The 19,731-nt window shown below is 38.2% G+C and overlaps 1 protein-coding gene across 2 annotated transcripts in view; it reads right to left on the reverse strand.

The window, feature by feature from the left end:
- The window catches only part of ADCY2 (adenylate cyclase 2), a 203,550-nt gene that overhangs the window by 142,350 nt on the left and 41,469 nt on the right, over positions 1–19,731 (reverse strand). For both annotated transcript variants that reach the window (XR_014882352.1, XM_085220468.1), the window contains exon 3: positions 992–1,153. Coding sequence is in view for 1 of the 2 variants with exons in the window: in XM_085220468.1 (XP_085076594.1) it covers positions 992–1,153 (162 nt within the window). In the remaining variant the exon portion in view is untranslated. The remainder of the gene's footprint in view (positions 1–991; positions 1,154–19,731) is intronic.

Here is a 19,731-nt window from a genome sequence, read left to right on the forward strand (position 1 = left end):
TGTTCTTCTGTTAGACTTAGTATCTTTACTTTTACTTTTAAGCATTTAAGTATTTACTTTTAAGCCTTGTTGCAATTTTGATGCGGAAGTTAAAAGAATTTTGCTTCCCTGAGATGATACAAATATACAAAAAAGCATGTACATGCTTTTCAAAATGAAATTTACTTTTTTACATTTTACTCTTTTTTTTACAGATCTCTAACAAGGACACCTAGGTTCATCGCAATACCATGATAGAAAAATGTGATATTTCACTATTTGAAAGCTATTCTCCAGAACAGAGAGGAAAAACAACTCCCATTATTTGGATTTTTTTTATTTTTTATTTTTTTATTTTTGCAATTATTCCTCTGTCATATGTTCTCTAGCAAAATGATTAGAGTTAAGTTACAAGCCAAAACCCAACTGCAAATACAGGTGCATTTTCTAAATGTCACGATGTCTGCAGTGAGCTTGGCCAAGAGGAGGCTGTAAAATTCCAATAAAAGGCTGAGAAATACAGAAGGAGGACAAGCCCTACATTGGACTTCAGGAGGGCAATTTCTTTCCAGAAAACCCAGATGAGGCTACTCCAAGGAGCAATGTGTTCTGGAGTGTTTTTTTTTTTTTTTTTGAGTCAAAAACAACACTGCTACCTGGAAAAAAATTCTTTTTTTAAGCCTACAAGTTAGGTTTTGATGAGGTGAGAAGAAATGTGTTTTATGTAGATGTGTGGCAATGCACCTACCAGAGTAAGGCTATATCACAGAATTCTTTATTATCAATGATAATCTTAACACTAAGCACTGTGTGTGTGGCTGTAGATTCTACCACTTAAGCGCGTGTTTCAGCAAGACATAACACTGCTGACAGCTTCAGGATTAGAGAGTGGCTAGCTATGAATTGAGTCTGTGGCAATTCAGAAATGGAGAAGAACCAGTTGGGAAACTCATGGTCTTACTTACTGGGATATTAAGTGTGCAATTAATCATTAATTTCATAAAGCACCTACCTGCCAAACCAAGTGCTCCTTTATAACAGCTGTACCTGATAGACAGACGCTCAGCACAATCGTATGAGATGCAGAGGTCAAGACGCTGGCAACTATAGCGTCCCTCATGTTGAAGGGCAGCATGGTATACACCACAAAAATAATGAACAAGAAAAATGATACCTGTGCAAGACAGCAAGACAAAAAAAAGAAGCATGTCAAATTCACTCTGGAATAACATTCAAAAAATAACATTGAATTTTAAACTCTCATCAGAATAAAGTTATACATTGTTTGGTTTTGTTGGTTTTTCTTTGTTGTTTTTTTTTTAAATACAAGAAAATTTCTGTTAACCACTAAGGAAGGTTGATTTTAGAGAACTAATTTAAGAAAATGTTGAGGAAATTGCATTGCATGTAATTTTAAAAGTGCAGTTTCAAGATTCAACTTCATGATTAAAAAAATCCACAGCATTCTAACGTTTCAAAATTGACTTTATTTTTTCAAGGTTTTACTGTATTAGCCATTTTGTTTACAGTAAAGAGTGTAGTTCTCCTGTGATTAGTGGTTTTTGATTAAAAGCTGCATTGCAAAATAATTACTTTGCCAAATCATTCCACAGGGTCTAAGGAATTGTAAGGCAGAACAATTCATTCACCTTGATGCACTAAAACATCAAAATTTAATACACAGTATTGTATAGGTTAAATAAAGTTATATAAGACTATATCCAAATCCTCAATTCAGAGAAGCATTTTGTGTATCTACACAATGAATGTCAAATACCATTAAAACACTACATATATTTGGACATGGAAAATAACTTCAGACAAACAGGCCATAAGCAGAATTTACTAATAGCTTCTTGGAAGAGGATACTAGTATTCACACTAACGTTGTGAAACTAATTCTTCATATGCATATCCCAGACTGAACCAGCAAAAGGTACTTCTTCATTACACACACACAAGATTATGTATTTGATGGTATATATATGTTCCAAACTCCATCACATATTTGAGCAAGCACAACTGGATTTGAGAGAAAGATTCTGCATACTTAAGTAGGCGTCTCTGGAAACATACCAATCTGCGTATTATGTCCCTAAGTAAGCCTTACCATTTGTTTTAGTTGACTTATCAGTCTATTCATCATCTACCATCTACAACTGCAGTGTTCAACTCAGACAGATCCCAAGCGGCCATTAGCAATAATAACTTGCTGCTTACTTCTCTCATTGTCAGTTTGTTTCCTTCACACCTGCATTTGATAACCAAAACTGAACCCTAATATATGTATACCTGCCAGAATGTGGAGGCATCTTCTTCCCCATCTTGGAAAAGGAACTGGATGGGGAAGGAATTCCATTTCTGTTCTCCACTCATCTTTCTCTAATTCCTCCATTAAGATTAGTTCAGCTCCTTTCTGATAACCTTTTGGTTCTGCCCAATCATCCCTTACGCTCAAGTCTCATTGCTTTGTACTGCAGTTGCATTCTTCTCACGGTCTTATCGTTGTTTTTTTTTTTTTCCCATTGGTATCTTCTGCAGCCCACATGTTTGTATCTCACTGCTTTCCTGCCCAACCTGCACTGTATGCAGACATGTAAATTTTACCTGGCATACCCTAAAAACACATTATCACCACATCTAGGAAGGACAGGAAAAGACCAATCTGACGAAACCCAAGCTCTTCAGCGATCACATAGAAGTAGATGCAAACAGGAACAGAGACAAAATGTTCAGGGCACAAAACAAAATAGAACCATGGGGAACTGAAAGGAAAATAAAGAAGAAAAAAAAAAAAAACACGCTTTGCTACTGTACTCTTTCAATCTATCAGCTGATAGTATAAGGAAATAGAAGAACAGAAGCACTTGATATCTCTCTTCAGTCCTCTCTGAAAGCTTTAACTGTGATCAGATGTTAAAATAAAACTAACTGTAAGGAAGAGGTTTTAAAAATTTCTAAGTAAGAAGAGGATTATGGAAGTATGGTGTTTTCAAATTATCCTGGCCTAGTAAAAATCAGCTGTGATACTAAGAGAGCTAACATTGTCATCTCAAAACTTGGGAAAGATGTAGAATGTTCTGTCAGGCTGGAAGAGAGAAATGCCTTTAGAAGGCTGGGAAAAAAATGGAGAAAAGAACTGGTTGGTTTAGATTCAATTCCTGGAACAATAACAGACCAAATAATAATAAAAAACTCATAGGCAAGTATATTAAGAGTTAAGAAAAAACATATGTAAAAGCAAATGTGATTTTGTTGAAAATAAATCATGTTAAAGCAATCTCATTTTCTTCTATGTCATGATAAAAGGTATCAGCACTGGGGAGGAAGTTGAGTGAGTTAGGTGGTAAGAATGAAAGTGAAAGGTCTTGTAATATAGACATAACATGACCAGAGGGTAAATACCAGAAAGGCATGTAACACTAGCTGTCTCAGACACGTCTCCTGTTAAAAAAAAAATTGGTTTAAGAAGAACCCTGAGCTCTAGTTCTGGCAGAAATATTCCAAATACCTCCAAGTCCCAGGGACTTTGAAAACAAGGATTAAATGTTCCCAAGTTTAGACCTAGGGGCAGAAGTCATATGCATATTCGTGAAAATTTTGTTATTAGAGAATAAAAAGTTATTCTTCTCTAATTGAATTGGACCTGACCATTTTATATATTTGAATATGGCTTGACTATATAGCCAAACTATACAATCCACCTGACTCACGAGGTATATGCCTGGTACTAGAACTCATCGGTGGATATAGGGTAAAATACAATGCTGTTACAACATAAAACAGACTACTAAGAACAGAAAAAAAATGTGGTGCATTGCAATATTTTTTGTGATATTTAGCTGTACCTAGAACATCAGCTGCACTTCTGTAACACAGGAATGATACTTGTTCTTAACTCCACTTTAATGGAGTAACTTACAAAAACTTACAGTAACTCTACACAAAATAAATGTGAAATTTTTACTTCCCACTACTGCCAACAGAAAGACTTTACAGAAGTTTCAGCTCCCCATTAATACTATGCATTCACAGAGTCATAAAATTGTAGAATCACAAAATCACAAATCATAGAATGGCTTGAATGGGATCTTAAATATCACTTAGCTCCACTGCCTCTGCCACGGCAGGGCTGCCACCCAGCAGCTAGGCTGCTCAGAGCCCCATCCAACCTTGGCCTTCAGAGATGGAGCACCCACAGCTTCTCTGGGCAGCTGTGCCAGCGCCTCACCACCCTGGGAGTAAAGAACGTCCTCAAAACATCTAATCTGAACTCCTCTCTTTTAGTTTGAAACCATTCCCCCTTGTCCTCTCATTATCTGCCTGTGTAAAAAGTTGGTTTCCCTCCTGTTTATACGCACTCTTTAGGCACAGGAAGGTAGCAATGGCGTCTCCCCAAATCCTTCTCCAACCTGAACAAGCCTAGCTCCCCCACCCTTTCTCCCTAAGATTGGTGCTCCGGCACCCTGGACCCTCTGCAACAGTTCTACATCATTCTTGTGGCCTGGACAAAGCACTACAGATGGACCCTCACAAGGCAGAGAAGAGGGGGACAATCATCTCTCTTTTGATGCAGTCCAGGATACTCTTGGCTTTCAGGGATACAAGTGCACACTTCTGGTTCATGTCAAGCCTGTCATCCACTGAGAGCCCCAAGTCCATTACAGCAAGGTTGCTCTTCTCCTTGTCTGTACACGCCTTAGATTGCCCCAACTCAAACAGTCTACACTTGTCATCTTCAAATCTCACCTAGATTCACATGGGCCCCTTTTTCCAGATTGTCCAGGCAGGTTTCCCTTGATGGCATCCCTCCCTTCTGTTGTATCAACTGCACAACATAGCTTGATGTCATCAGCAAACTTCCTGAGGGTATATTCAATCCCACTGTCTATTTCATTTATAAAGATGTTGAAGAGCAGTGATCCCAAGACAAAGGACACCACTCATCATCAGCCTCCACCTGGATATAGCTGCTGACCACAACCCTCTGGCTGTGACCTTCCAACCAATTATTTATCCACTGAACAGTCCACTCTTCAAATCCACATCTCTCCAATTTGAATAAGAATGTGACATGTGACCATATCAAAGGCCATACAGCAGTCCAGGGGGACGACCTCAGTTGCTCTTTGACTTCAAATGCTCAATTAGTCAGCATCAAATAGGCTGAACTGCATTAGAATCATGTTAAAGAACAACTGAAAACAAACTGATATGCAAATTCTTATACTGGCATAAAGATAAACAACAGATGCTTAATGTGCACCAGAAGATAGCCAGAAGATAGCCAAAACGCAGTTTTGGAACTTGGGTCTGAGAAGATACAAGAGATATCAGTCATCTTTGGATTGCTAAGACAGAATTTCTCACCTAAAATGCTCATATCCACGAGCATTGTTGATTCTTGGCAACATTCCTGTTCTCTATTTCAAGAATGGTTTAATGATTCAAGAAGTTGAGAGTTCTGTTAATCACAGAGGTTCCTTTTTGATTTCACCATGGCACAAAAGTATTCTCCCCAAGTACCATGAAATATAACGTCTTTACCTTTCATCTTCAGAACACACACAATTAGTATGTAAAGCTTGGGAACACTCAACGTATTTCAGAAGTCACTACACATAAGTTTGATACTACAGAAGTCGATACTTCTGTGTAGGGTGGTTCTTTAGGTAGAAAGAGTTGGGATTCCAGGACTGAGTCATAGAATGTACAGCAGTCTTTGACTTTTTTCATGATATTTTTCTAGGAATTGACAGAATATATACATATTATATAAATACTAACACAAAGTGATGCCAAGAAGAATTCAACAATCCCACTGAAAGAGCAAACGGAATAGAACAGTTCAGTTGGAAGAGACCTTCAAAGATCATTAAGTCCAACCATTTCAGGGCCAAACAAAAGCTAGAGTATCACTGCTAATAGCTGTCATTGCATGTCTACACTTGGCATGTGTATCCATTAGTAAATGCAGTATTAATTTACAGTGCAGTATTTTTGACACTATTAAAAGCAAACTGTTCCACCAAAGCAAGCCATAACCACAAAGCCTGTAGCTGCTTTGAAATTGTGCTGGAAGCAATATTTGATGTGAGTCATCACTGCCACTAACTAGTCAAAACATGCCTTTTTGTCCTGATGTGAACTTGGATTGCTTTAGAAATTTTATTCTCAGGCTTTTCTGACAAGCTTATCATTTTCCATACCCTGGAGATGAGTATTTGGGCACTGATGTTACACATCAGGGCACACAGCATTCACTTTTGGTTAATGTCTTGCAGGGAAGCCTGTGGTTTTCCAGCCTTGATTGAGAGGTATCCAGGACTTCTGCCCATGATTCTTGGCTGTCAGAGCTTATCCAACCTTGAGTGTGTTTGTTGCTCTGGGCATCTTTTCTCTCAGAAGTGCCAGATTTTCTTCAATTATGTAAGTGGGTGTTCTTTTCCACGGCAATCTAAAGGACGATGAGCTGCCATAATTTGGCTGTCTACATGGGTTTGTAATGGACTATTTTTCTGCAGATTTTATGCAGTTACTTTCAGAAGCGCAGTGAAACTTCCAATTACAGATTGCTGCAGTGATGCGACTAGAGTGAATGTACACTAATAGGCCTGAAGACATCCAGTGTGGGATATCACCAGTGATCATGATCACTCACAGAAATTCATTCTTGATACAGGACACAGCATAAGATTATAGCTATGCATTTTACACATCTAGCAAAATGGAATGATCTTCATTGCACAGTAGTTCTTTTTTTAAGAATCAAACCTAATCTGAATGTTTTTAACCATGGCTACTTTGTCACAGCATCTCCAGACATATGCTGGCCAGTTCAGGCTCTGAACCATACCAATGACTGTGACGTAGGAAAACTGGCATGAAATAGATAATACTTAGTGGCTCACAGATATGTCTGTTGGATAGGTCCCTGATTTGGACTCCAATGCCATATAGTGTAGAGGGTCCGAAGCCCATGGAACAACCCACCAGTGTTGACAGTTGCTTTTCTGAGTGACATTGCCTTAACCCAGACAGGTGTTTGGCGTTGAAAATTTAACATATTTTCCACTCTAAGTTGTGCTTCCTTGCAAATAGAGTAACACAGGAGTTGTTGCTTTTTTCACTGAGAACAACTGTATCACAAATACACTAATCACTCGTTTTATACAAGTTATGTTCCAACTATGACTCGCTATTTCCACAGCTAGTCAGCCTTAATAACACTGTGTTAACAGGTTAATCATAACTTGTTCGGCATATGGAAGAATCACTTGATGTTATCCAGAACAATTTCCCCTTGAGGAGTATGATATCTCAGTGCTGACATATGCACATAAATCTAAGTGTGCTGTTTCACTCTGAACTATGGAAAAGCGCTGTTCACAGTTTTCATACACACAGCATTAATAGGGCAATAATTAATGAAATATCTCTGGTTCAGGACAGCTTCTTAAAAACATGTAATGACAGGAAAACTTATAGGGAAATTGCACTACCTTTTCATAGTATATTCAAGAAAGACTCTGAGCCCATAATTAAATGGTTAGACTACAAATATTCACACTAAGTGGGCCAACACATTATAAGATTGTTTTCAGACGTTGTGTAATGGGAGTATTAACAGGTAATCAAAGAATTTTCTCTTGGAAAGAATAACACTTGGATTATGGCTACTGATTTCAATGTACATAATAGTACAAAAGAAGATACCCTAGTTTTTCTAAACAAATAACTGATTTTCATAACATAATTGACAGAACTTACTAATATTACAAATTTTCAGCAATTACTATTTTTATGATTTAATACACTGCATGTATTAAGGTGTCAGAAGGGTAGTTATAAAAACTACAGACCGTACATAAAAACTTTGTGTAGGGAGAGCAACTGATGGAAATACATAAGAGGTTTTTGCCAGTCCACATGTTTTGAATTCCAGAAGTCAAACCCTCTGACTTGGACTTTAAAAAGCCAGGCAACATTCAAAGAACAAAACATGTTCCCCACTTAAAAAATTCCTTGAGTGCTAAAATCACCTTTTAAGCTGAATGACCTCTGAAAGTCTTAAATTATGAAAGCATTAGAAAAGGTAAAGGGCCTACTGTTCACTGAACCCTGCAATAATGGAACAAAAGGGCACTCAGTGATACTACAGAATTGATTTCAAACAGATGAAAAGAAAGTACATCTTTATATACCAGACTGTGAACTTCTTGAACTTACCACCACAGGAGGTCACAGTGTACCACCAGGTTTAAAAGAGATTAAACAAATTCCTGGACTACTTGTCCATAAGACAATAATAAAAAGACAGGGCAGGACCCTCTGACATTTCTAGCACAACTGTGGATGCTGGGGAAATATGAAAGGAACAGACCACAGGAAGTGAGCAAGCTTGTGTGCTGTCTTTTAATAGCAGCTTCTCTTGACATCCTTGGGGACAGAATATAGAGGTAGATGGACAATGGCTCTGACCCTGCAGGAATTTTATTTATATTCTTATGCTTAGAATCAAAGGTACTTTATTTAAAAAGGGGGAAGAGGAAGAGAAAAAGAAGCATTTATGACACAATATCTTCCTTGATTTTAGAATAACGTAAGGTTTCAGAACAAAAATTGAAAGTTCAACCAATTTATGAATAGAAAGCATTGTAGATTTAGTAGATAGCAGAGAATTGTGATAGGAAATATCAATTTTCAGTAGCAACAGGATATAATATACAAGAAACTAAATTTTAGTTTATATAAAAACTATGTTTTTTTCGTGTGTTAGGTACATCACAAACCTTGAGAATAAAAACCAAGAACGAAAAATGTGGCTGCAATGTACTTCACAAAATTATGTTCACAATAAACTCTTAATTCATTAATTTTAACCAAACATGAACTTTTATTTCTTAATGACTGTCACAGAGGTAGTAAACAACTCTGTAAATCATCACTTGTTCTTGTTCCTGAGAAGCTTTCAAACTAATAATTCATTTCTTTTGTCTAGAAATCTGGGTTTAAATGGCATCAGGAAGCAAACATTCATTACAGCCTCTGCCAAAAAATTAGCCACAACCATTAGCAAAAGAGGATAGAACAGAAATAGGTTGACTGCCAGAAAACGAATACTTTAAAATAACTGCACAATAAGGGACCTATGAGTGTTCTGATTGCATACTATCTGGTGCTCTCCATGTCTCAGAATCTTTTCTTTCATTGAATGGGATTGCTAAATGGCATACAGGATTTGGAACAGGCAACCCAAAGACCATCAGTAGTGAACCAATTCTCTAGAACAACATTTGGTCCATCCTCCTATAGGAAAAGGGGACTTTGTGACATAGCAACCATCATCTCAACCCACCTCAAGATTATTCCTGAACACATAAGTAGGGGAAAAAAAAAACAGCAACAAAAAAAAAACAGACTTTGACTTACTCTATAACTTGCTTTTAACATTTTCTTCCTCATTTTACTTCTCCTCTTTCTGCTGCACGTCACTGGTCTTGTTTCAAGCACAGAAAAGTCTAATTAGTCAAGAAGACAGATTTACCCTATTACAATTTTTGGTAGGACTCTGTCAGGAGAAAGACAACTTCACAAAACTCTATGTAGCCCAACAATGGCACGTGTATTCAGGATCAGATGACAATACGCTATGCTTTTACTTTTTTAGTGATGAAACTGTTGAAAAGCACGAGAGAAAATTAATACAACGTTCCTCTATGCTATGTTTCCCTTTTGAGCTTTGTCTATAAATATTAAGAGCAGAAACCCATAACAGCAGTAGCAATTCCTTTAACCCTGGCCAAGTCAAAGCTGCATCCTCTTCAGAAGGATGCTACATAACAGCACAGAATTCTGAAGTGAACTATAGTTAATGGATTTCTAAAGGGGAAAATCAAGAGAGATCCAAACTATTATACAACATGAAGTTCTATATAAGTTCTTCTTGGAACTACAGTCTTAAATTACCATTTTTCTCCCCATCAATTAATTGCAATGCTTAAAATTACAAAGCACAGTTTCACTGCAGTATCGGTAGCATCATTATTCAATAATCATTTTTTCCCTATGTTCCCATTCCAGTCCTGTTTCTCTACCAGAAGTGTTTACTTCTAGTTTCCAATAATGAAATAGGTAGTTTTCTTACTAGATGTGGTTACGTAAATCAAAACCTATGTGAAGTCTAAAACTTGGTAACTATCAAAACAGGCAAGAAACAATCTAGTGAAAAATATAGTAAATTCTGAAGGCTGGGGACTGACAAATTCAAAGTGAGAAACAAACAAGTACACTTTAAAAAAAAAAAAGGAAATTAACCATTGGAACATTAAAACAATGCTGCAGTGGATTTCTCATCATTGGGAACTCAAAAATTGTTCCAAAGTGCTTCAAAGTTTCTATTGCAGCTATTAGATTTGCACTAGAAATTAATGCGAAGAAGTCTAACTTGTAACAAGTGTCAAACAAAATTGGCAGGTGTAATGCCTGACCGAAAACTAGGAATAAATGTATGCATTTGAAATACAGTAGCAAATAAATCAGAAAGACTTTGATGACTGAGACTGTTATAAATTTTTAAAAAATACAAACAATTATATTAAATAGCATTTCTGGAAAAAAAAAAATAGAATACATTCTTTGAAATTGGGGAGGAGAGAAAGAGAATTTAAGAGTTTCTCAGTAAAGATACTCCAGCAGAACAGCACTTTCAAAAGCACTCAATACTCACTTTACATGCGAGCACATCAGGAGGTTATCTTTAAGAGGCAGCCTCCATCTCACATCTGAATCAGAGCCTGGCAGCATGTCGTGCCAGGAGCCTGTAAAAATTCATCCTTGCTCAGAACAACAGGATGAATCTGCTCACTTTAGATCATTCCCCAGACTTCCCTGAAGTCATGTTTTCCCAAATGCTTACATATTAGGTCACTCAGAACCCTTCTGCAGAAATATACTTATCTCTGTGGATGCACTCATCGATGTGGGCAGCAGGGATGTGAATGCTTCAGGTTCTGAAGGGACTTTCAGGGTTCCCCTCTTTCTTCTACCCTTCCCAATATACCTACAGTTTTATCAATCCCTCATGCTGGATCTGTCTATATAAAAGGTACCCTTAGAGCAAAGATCAGAGACACTAGGTGGCTAGATAGTATTATAGAACTACCTACTTGAGATTTCACAGAATCACAGGTTGGAAAGGATCTCCAGAGGTCATCAGGACCTCTATGATCATTCAGGGCCACCTAGAGCAGACTGTCCAGGAGAGTGCCCAAGAGGTTTTGGGGATCTCCAAGGAGGAAGATTCACAACCTCTCAGGGCAATCTGTTCCACTGTTTGACCACCAGGCCTCCAGTAAAAAAAGGGTTTTCCAACGTTCAGATGGAGTTGTGTGTGTTTTAATTTGTGTCCATTGCCTTTTCCCCTGTCAAGGGGTACTACTGAGAAAAGCATGGCTCTTTTTCTCACTCATCCAAATCAGGTATTTAGACAAACAGATAACATTTCACCTGAGCTTCCTCTTCCTCAAGATGAACAGTCCCAGCTCTCTCAGCCTCTGCTCACATGAAGGACGCTCCAGATGCTTGTTTTTATGAGTCTTCATTGGATTCGCACCAGTCAGTTCCCATCTTCCTTGTACTAAGAAGGCCAGGACTGGACACAGCACTCCAGATTTGGCCTAACCAGTGCTGAGCAGTAAAAGGTGCTGCTGACAGTGCTCTTCCTAATGTAGGCCAGGACACGAACATGTACAATGCAAACATCCTAAGGAGGTCTGAGTCCTGATAGATATGTGTTACTGTCACATATTACAACCATCAAAGCAGCCTGAACAACACAGTGGGCAGCCCTGGAAGTCCTCTGTAGTAGTGGTTATCAGAGAACCCATCAAGATCAATACTTGAAAGTGAAGAAGGAAAAAGGGAGCCATGATGAGAAGCAAAAATGTATAGCAGCTCAGCAGAGCAGTAATTGTAGCTGCACATGCTGATGTACACAAGATGTTTCAGAGAGCAAAATGTATTCCAAAGCTTTGCAGGGAAAAAGGGCATTTCTCTTCTTGACCTTATCTACTATCACGCAGGAACATGCAGATGATAATGGAAAAGAATATTCTCTCCTTCTGGAGAGCAGAATTCCTCCTTTCCTTGAGTCACACAAAGGACAACTAGGTGGTCAGCAAAGGGCAGCACATCTGGCAAGATGACATTTTCTGTGGTGGCTGTCCTAACAGGGGGCAAATAACCAGAAGAAGGAAAAAGGGTCATGAGTGGGGCGTGTCTGTTAGAAAAAAACAGAATAGTAAGGAGCCTGAACAAATGAAGCTTTGATTTCTTTTGTGCAGATCAACAGTGCACAGATCAATAACATCATTTACCAGCTCAAGACAGAAAGTGCTGCAAAGGAAAGATGCAGCAAATAGAAATAGCTGAGCAGTTTGACTCCACTTCCAGAAACCTGATTAACAGGCTCATTTTTGCAGACTATGCTTTTCCCCAGGCATATATTTTTGGGCAGACTACATAACAAGCACAAGAAAGCGTTAAGCAAAAGAACCTCTCAATGACTGCCATGAAATATTGTGATTGTGTACAGAACTGTAATAGTATGATGTTAAAAGAAAGGAAGGAAAGAGATTTCTTCTTTAGGAGAGCTGCCAAAATATGACGTAACAAATCCCTGGAAAATTTTATTAATATTAGAAACAAAATGCCTATTTGTGTATGACATCAGAAAAATGGACAAAACTTGGTAAACTTTTGGGGAAGAAAAACCCATAGAAACATAGCATTTAATGCTTTTGATGCTAAAATGTGTTCTACAGCACTTACTAAAACTATACATTACCCTCTATGACACCTGCCTTTCACAAAGGTTTTCAGGTCTACCACTACTGTGATTGTTGCACAGTGACTTTGGTATCTCAGTATCACTCAGAACTTTCTACTTGCAACCCTGAAACCTGACTTCCACTAGCAGCTCTGCAACTTCATACCCAAACTACCACTTCCAGAGCCTCCACAGCAATATTTTTCCTCATTCTTATTCAGTTGCTTTCACATGGTTATGCCCATAGCAGATGTAAATTCAGCATTGCCAAGGTAAATTCTCACAGGAAAGGGTTGCTGCTAGTATGAATATCACTTCTTTTTTCCCCTCTTTTTCTTTCTTTGGGTTTGGTTAATACTAGGGGACCCAATAATATTCATACAGTATCATGCAGCATTTGCCATGCATAAGCATGGTCCAGGCATAACTAGTAGCATCATATGCAGGCACAGCAACCCTGGATTTTGAGCAGGTCCCAGAGAAAACCACACAGTCACTATAGGAAAACTGTTACTGGGAGAACCACGTGCTGCATTAGAAAGGATGCATGGGGAAGGATGCTCATCTAAGGGCTTCCCAGATGGCCACTGATGAAAGTTTATCCTTTCTTTTTTCTGTCTCTCTCTTATTTTGTTTCTGTTCTCCTCAGAAGTAACTTTTCACATATTTAACCTGTCCGTCAAGTTAATTCACCATTAGTACATTCATCATTCCGAACCTGTCACACTGCCTGCATGTGCACTGTTCAGAGTCAAACCCCTTTCCTAGACCAGGTTTTTCTCACTGAGCCCAAATTCAAATCTTGTCATAATATATTTGAGGTTGTTCTCCAGAGCATTTTTTGTGACTTTCTTTAAAAACCTCAAGCATAGCAATGCGGAAATCAATTAAAAACTGTAGTACAGATTATGTCTCGGTGCTGAGAAATTCTATGATTTCCCACCCATGCACTTTGTTACAGAACGGAAAAAAACTATCTTGGTCATTTCTGTGCATAAGTTTTTGTTTATATTACTTTATTATAGCAGTTGTTTATTATAGCAGTTTTGAAAGAGAGTACCACTGGAGAATATGCTTAGCCTGAATAAACTTAATAATTATAATAACTCCAAATTTAAACAGAGATTGTTGGCCCAGACACTCATGGACTACTGATGTGAATTCATGTTAAACTCTTGACTGAGGTTATCTTCTAATTGCAAAGACTAACTAATGCTACTTAGCTGTAGGATTAGCTAAATATGGTAAACTTAATTAATCCCAGCATGATGAATATAGAGAAAAAATATTCCAGTCTCTTAACAAGTATAAAGTTTCATGTATCACTATGTTGTAAAAGTTAAAATTAGTTAACAACTAATTTACATATTATTTTGCATAAGGTTTCAGCCTTCACTTGCTGAAAGGACTGCGATATTCTGTTTCGCACCTTCCTTTTCACATCTTTCACACCACAAACTTTTGTCCTCAAAAGTTTTCAGTAGAACAACTTTATGAAAATTTGGATCCCCAGAAGAAACAGCAGTGCACTCCACATTACAGAAACGTGGTCTGAATTTTTCTATAAAGTTTCCTGGAATTAGAACAGTACCTTTTTTGAGTGAAATGTGTCTAAGTATATACCACACACATCACAGAAAAACTTAGGTGAATTACACAGTTAAATGTCTGGCACCACCTTTGTTTTTGCATCTAGCAGAATCATAGAGTAATAGGTTGGAAGGGACCTCTGGAGGTCATCCAATCCAGCATTATGGCTGGTTAGATAGACAAGCTTCAAATAATGGGCACAGATCTTGATGCATCATCTACCAAAACTGCATATACTCTTACACAGTGATTTAATTAATGGAAAAGCATTAAAAAGTTGAATTGTTCTTTTTTTTCTCATAGCAACTTTGTAGGTAAACAAAACAAGGCAATGAGAAGAATACTTTTTTTTCCCCACATATCCAGTGCCACGTTACTATCAAAGCCACAACCCCAGAACCAATCAAGCACCTGATCTTAGTAGATATCTAACTATAACAAAACAAGTTTCAAAATTAGAAGCGTCAAAAAGGGTTAAAAAGAAATGATCACATTCCACCTAAACTATATACAGTCTAACAAGTTAATGGAACCACACAGTTTTTCCATGAAATAGCAACTGGAAAACACAAGCAAGAATTTCTAGATATTGTTGGGTGAGATGATGAAAAAGACAAGAAATATAAATGAGTTCCTTTCAGTTACGACAACTATACTATACAGCAGTGCTTCTTTCCTTAAGGAAGACAGAAAGGAAGACAGACAACCTACAGCTTTAATACAGTGTCAGATTCAAAGAATGAAAACACTAAGCATGCATCACAAACACTATCCTGACTGACAAAGCAGAGTGTTTAACCTCACAGCACATTGTTAGTTTGTAGGTTAACAAATTAATAGAGCTCAGGGCCATTCCACAGTCAGTGACAGCCATCAGGAGGGAACTGCTTTATCCATGCAATCATGGGGATGATGTGAATCTGAACAAAACTGTAGACCAGACTAGGTATAAATGAAACATATGTGTCCAGATAAGATTTCAGTACCATGAATAAAAATGTTGAATTTGCGTAAGAAAACATTTACTACGCATAAGAACATGACACCCAGCCACACGATTAAGATGAATCCCACAAACAACCAGAAAGAATGAGAAAAGCTTTGGAGCTGATATAAGGATAAATAAACATAAGTGTAATTTTCTTTATTTGTTGTGTTACATCTCAAAAACATTTAAAAATAGTTTCCTGTTTTATAAATTACGTGCTCCAAAAGTAATGCCTCCTATTTATTTCCATGGAAACTACAACAGTTACAAAGCACTATTTTTCAACACAGTCAACACCATTAGCTATGCATTTTCACCAGCAATGAACAAGAGCTTACATGCCATACTCTTAAAATCTGCATCATTAAAGGTGACCCACTGTCGCCGTTATCTCTGCTGAAATGCAGCACTCGCAACCTCACTGTGCTTAGATCCACTGTCTGGTCTCCATAAATGTTCAGCAAGTGTTGATGAATGTCAGTGGGTGCCATTTCTTCATGGAGGAATTCAGTTCCACATCTTTGTTTCATTCACACTCCCATGTCAGACGGCGTTTTGCCAGACTGCTCCTCTGCTGCCATCTGTCACACAGCAACCAAATATGATAGAATGTTGGTGGAAAGGTTCAGTCTCTACTGCCATACCACCAACACATGCCTCTGATGTTGTGCGCCCACATAATAAAATAGAGGACATTACTTTTGGAGCAGCTCCCATACAGTTATTTTAACCTGTATTATTTTAAAAGTGATTGGTAGGTAAACTGAAAATACCATCCCTGTCAAAGCAATAACCCTTAACAATGAGATAACTGAAACACTCTATCACGGCACTCAGAACTCAGTACAAACTCCAGAGAATACATGTATTAAGGCAGGCCAGCTGCCTGGAAAGTGGGAGAACAGATATTTGTAAGGAAGAGATGTCTTCTCATGATGAGCAGAAAGCAATGGCTTCTGAAAGACATAAAAGATGGCTTTAACTCCAAGAGTTTTCCAACAAGTTTGGAGCAACTACAAAGACAATTCAGTTTACTTAATCTATATGTAGTTCACTTCTGTTTTCCCCATTCATGCTAAGGATGTCAATGAAAGCATTACAGCTGCACCAAAATGCCAAGCAGGTGACACAGAACAGCTAATTCTACTCCACATGCTGCCCCAACCAGTTGATAATAAATAACATTATCTCCAGGTTATATATATGCTACTATTTTAAAGTGCAACATAGCTATGCCAGGATGATTTACAGGCTGGTAAGTGCTGATAAGTCACAGGTTTGATTTTCCTTGTTCTTGGAATAAGCCCATTTATAAGATAACGCTATGATAGCATCTCAAAGAAATAGTCAGCACTTACTGAGAAAAGAAAGCAGAAGGAAAATCAGGTATCACAAGGCGTCAGCATTGCCATATTCATACTTCTAAACATTCATAAAAGGACTTCTGAACTCCCATTACCACATCTAATTATACGTATCTTATAGACACTGTAATTATTTCCCTGATATGACTTGAGAAATCTGAAATAGAACTCTGCAGCTCTGAGTTGCAATTTTATACACTTTGTGGTAATAATGGGCAAATCTCATAATTACTCTGCCTCCAGTCCACCTCTTTAAGTGGCTTTTTTTTCCTAACGGAATAGTTTAGTGAAAGCTTTAGCTACAAATGGAAAGAAGAATGAATTAAAGATGACAGGATTAAAACACAAAAACAGAAAAATGGTGCTTTCAGTGGCACCTCTTACAGGCACTGCTTTTCTAAAGAACAGCTCCCACAAGAGACAACTAAGTACATTTGCAAGACTGGAAATATTTGTCATCACTGTGCTGAAGCTGAATAAAAGATAATTTATGTATCCTCACATCTATTTCTAGGTGAAATTATCATTATTCCAATTATAATTTTCTTTTTACCAAAAAGATTACAATATTTATTCTGGAACATTTTTAGTTTTTATGAAAGCCACGCAAATGCTTTTTCTTTCTAAAACAGAGCATTTGCATTTACATCTTTGCAAAAGAGAATATGTTCTCTACAATACACACAAATTCTTGCAGTAAGAAAAAGCCTCCTGGCATCAAAGTCTCACAGTACAATGTCTGATAATATCCCTACAATGTGTGCAAGGACTTTCCCTCAGATTTCCTGAAGATTCATAGCCTAAATTAATCCTAAATTTGCTGATTCCTTTCACTCCTGTTAATGTTACTGGAATATGTCACTGTTCCTTGCTGTCATATAAAATTTATAGAAAATATGTACTTGTTTCTGAGCCACTTCTTCTTAAATCTTAGCTGTGTGAGAGAGGTTTGTTTTTTTTTCTGTGAACATAAAACCGATACCTCCTGAGCCAGTGTATCTCCATCAAAAAAAAAAAAAGAAAGTAACTTGGCTTATCATAGCATGCATCCCACAGAAAGGGGTAAGAAAAGGCACTGTTCCTCTGTTACTGCCACACTCTGAAAATGCATACTATGTAATGAGAAAAAAAAGTTTAATTTAATCCAGGTAGAATTAAATGGGATGAGGACTAGAGAGAGTGGAATGAAGCGGTGCCAGGGGAGATTCATGCTGGGTATTAGGAAAAATTTCTTCTCTGAATAAGTGGTCAGCCACTGGAATAGGCTGCCCTGTTCTGATCACCATCCAGAGGTGATCAAGAAACGTTTAGATGCTGTTCTAAAGGACAGTTTAGTGGTTTAGTGGGGAAATACTGGTGACAGGTGGATGGTTGGACTGGATCTTGGAGGTCTTTTCCAACCTTAACAATTCTATTAATCTATGACTAGGAAATACTGAGAAGGCAGTATTTCAATCATTGTGCATTTAAAAAAAAAAAAAAAAATCTCTCATGCTCTTTGAAACTCTTTAGTGAAGCTGTTTTACCATCTTGACTTATCCCAAAGTCAGTCAGCCATTTTGTGTAATCTATGTGCCACTGTTCATGATATAATAATGCTTTTTGTTCCATAATTTTGTAATATTCAAACAGCAGAACAGAAAATCTTGACAGGGAAGGAAAAAGTACGTTCCTAATTTTGTTTTCATTTCATAGAACTGTAGAATCCTTAGAGTTGGAAGGGACTTCTGAAGACCATCTAGCCCAATTCCCCTGCAATGAACAGGGACACTACAGCTAGATCAGGTTGCCCAGGGCCTGATCCAGCCTCACCCTGAAAGTCTCCAGGGACGGAGCATCAACCACAGCACTGGGCAACCTGTTTTAGTGCCTCATCACCCACACTATATAAAGATTTTTTCCCTTTTTTCAATCACCACAGATCCTGCTGAAGAGTCTGTACTCTTCTTTCCTGTAGCTCCTCTTTAGATACTGAACGGCCACTATCAGGTCACTTCGCAACCTGTTCCAGGCTGAACAGCCGCAGCTCTCTTAGGCTGTCCTTGTAGGAGAGGTGTTCTATTCCATGGGTCATTTTTATGGCTCTCCTCTGGATGCATTCCAACACGTCTGTGTATCTCCTGTACTGAGAAATCCACACCTGGACACAGTACTCCAGGTGAGGTCTCACTAGTGCAGAGCAGAGGGGCAGGATCATCTCTCTAGACATGCTGGCCACGTTTCTTTTGATGCAGCCCAGGATACACTTGGCTTTCTGAGCTGCAAGGGCACAGTGCCGGCTGTCCAGCTTCTTATTCATCAGCACCCCTGGGTCTTTTTCAGCAGAGCTGTGCTCAATCCTTTCGTTCCCCAGCTTGCACTGGTAGTGAGGGTTGCCTCGAATCAGGCGCAGGATCTTGCATTTGGATTTGTTGAACCTCATGAGGTTCACTTGGGCGCACTGCTCAACCACGTCTAGATCTCTGTGGATGGCATCTCATCCCCCATACCCCTCATCTTGCTGCCATCAACAAACTTACTGAGAGTGCTCTTGATCCCACTGTCAGTGTCATTGAAAAAGACACTGAAGAGTATCAGCCCTGCACCAATCCCTGGGTGACAACACTCATCACCAATCTCCATCCAAACACTGAACCACTGGCCACTACTCTCTGGATTCTATCCTGCAGCCAGTTCTTCGTCCAATAAACAGTCCACCCATCAAATCCATACCTCTCCAATTTGGAGAGAAGTGTGGAGAAAAGCCTTACTGCAACTGAAATAAATGACATCAGTGGCTCTTCCCTTGTCCACTGATGCACTGACACTATCATAAAAGGCCACTAGGTTGGTCAAGCAGGATTTGCCCTTCCTAACCATTTATCTGATTACATTTAATTAATATCAGGGGAGTAATTTTTTGATATATAGCTAGAACGAGGCCAGAATCAAGCTTGATAAATTTGGAACAGATTAGGATTTGGGCAGTCAAATTTTCCATG

The sequence above is a fragment of the Meleagris gallopavo genome, chromosome 3 (genome assembly GCF_905368555.1).
Source record: "Meleagris gallopavo chromosome 3, MGAL_WU_HG_1.1, whole genome shotgun sequence".
Lineage (NCBI taxonomy): Eukaryota > Metazoa > Chordata > Aves > Galliformes > Phasianidae > Meleagris > Meleagris gallopavo.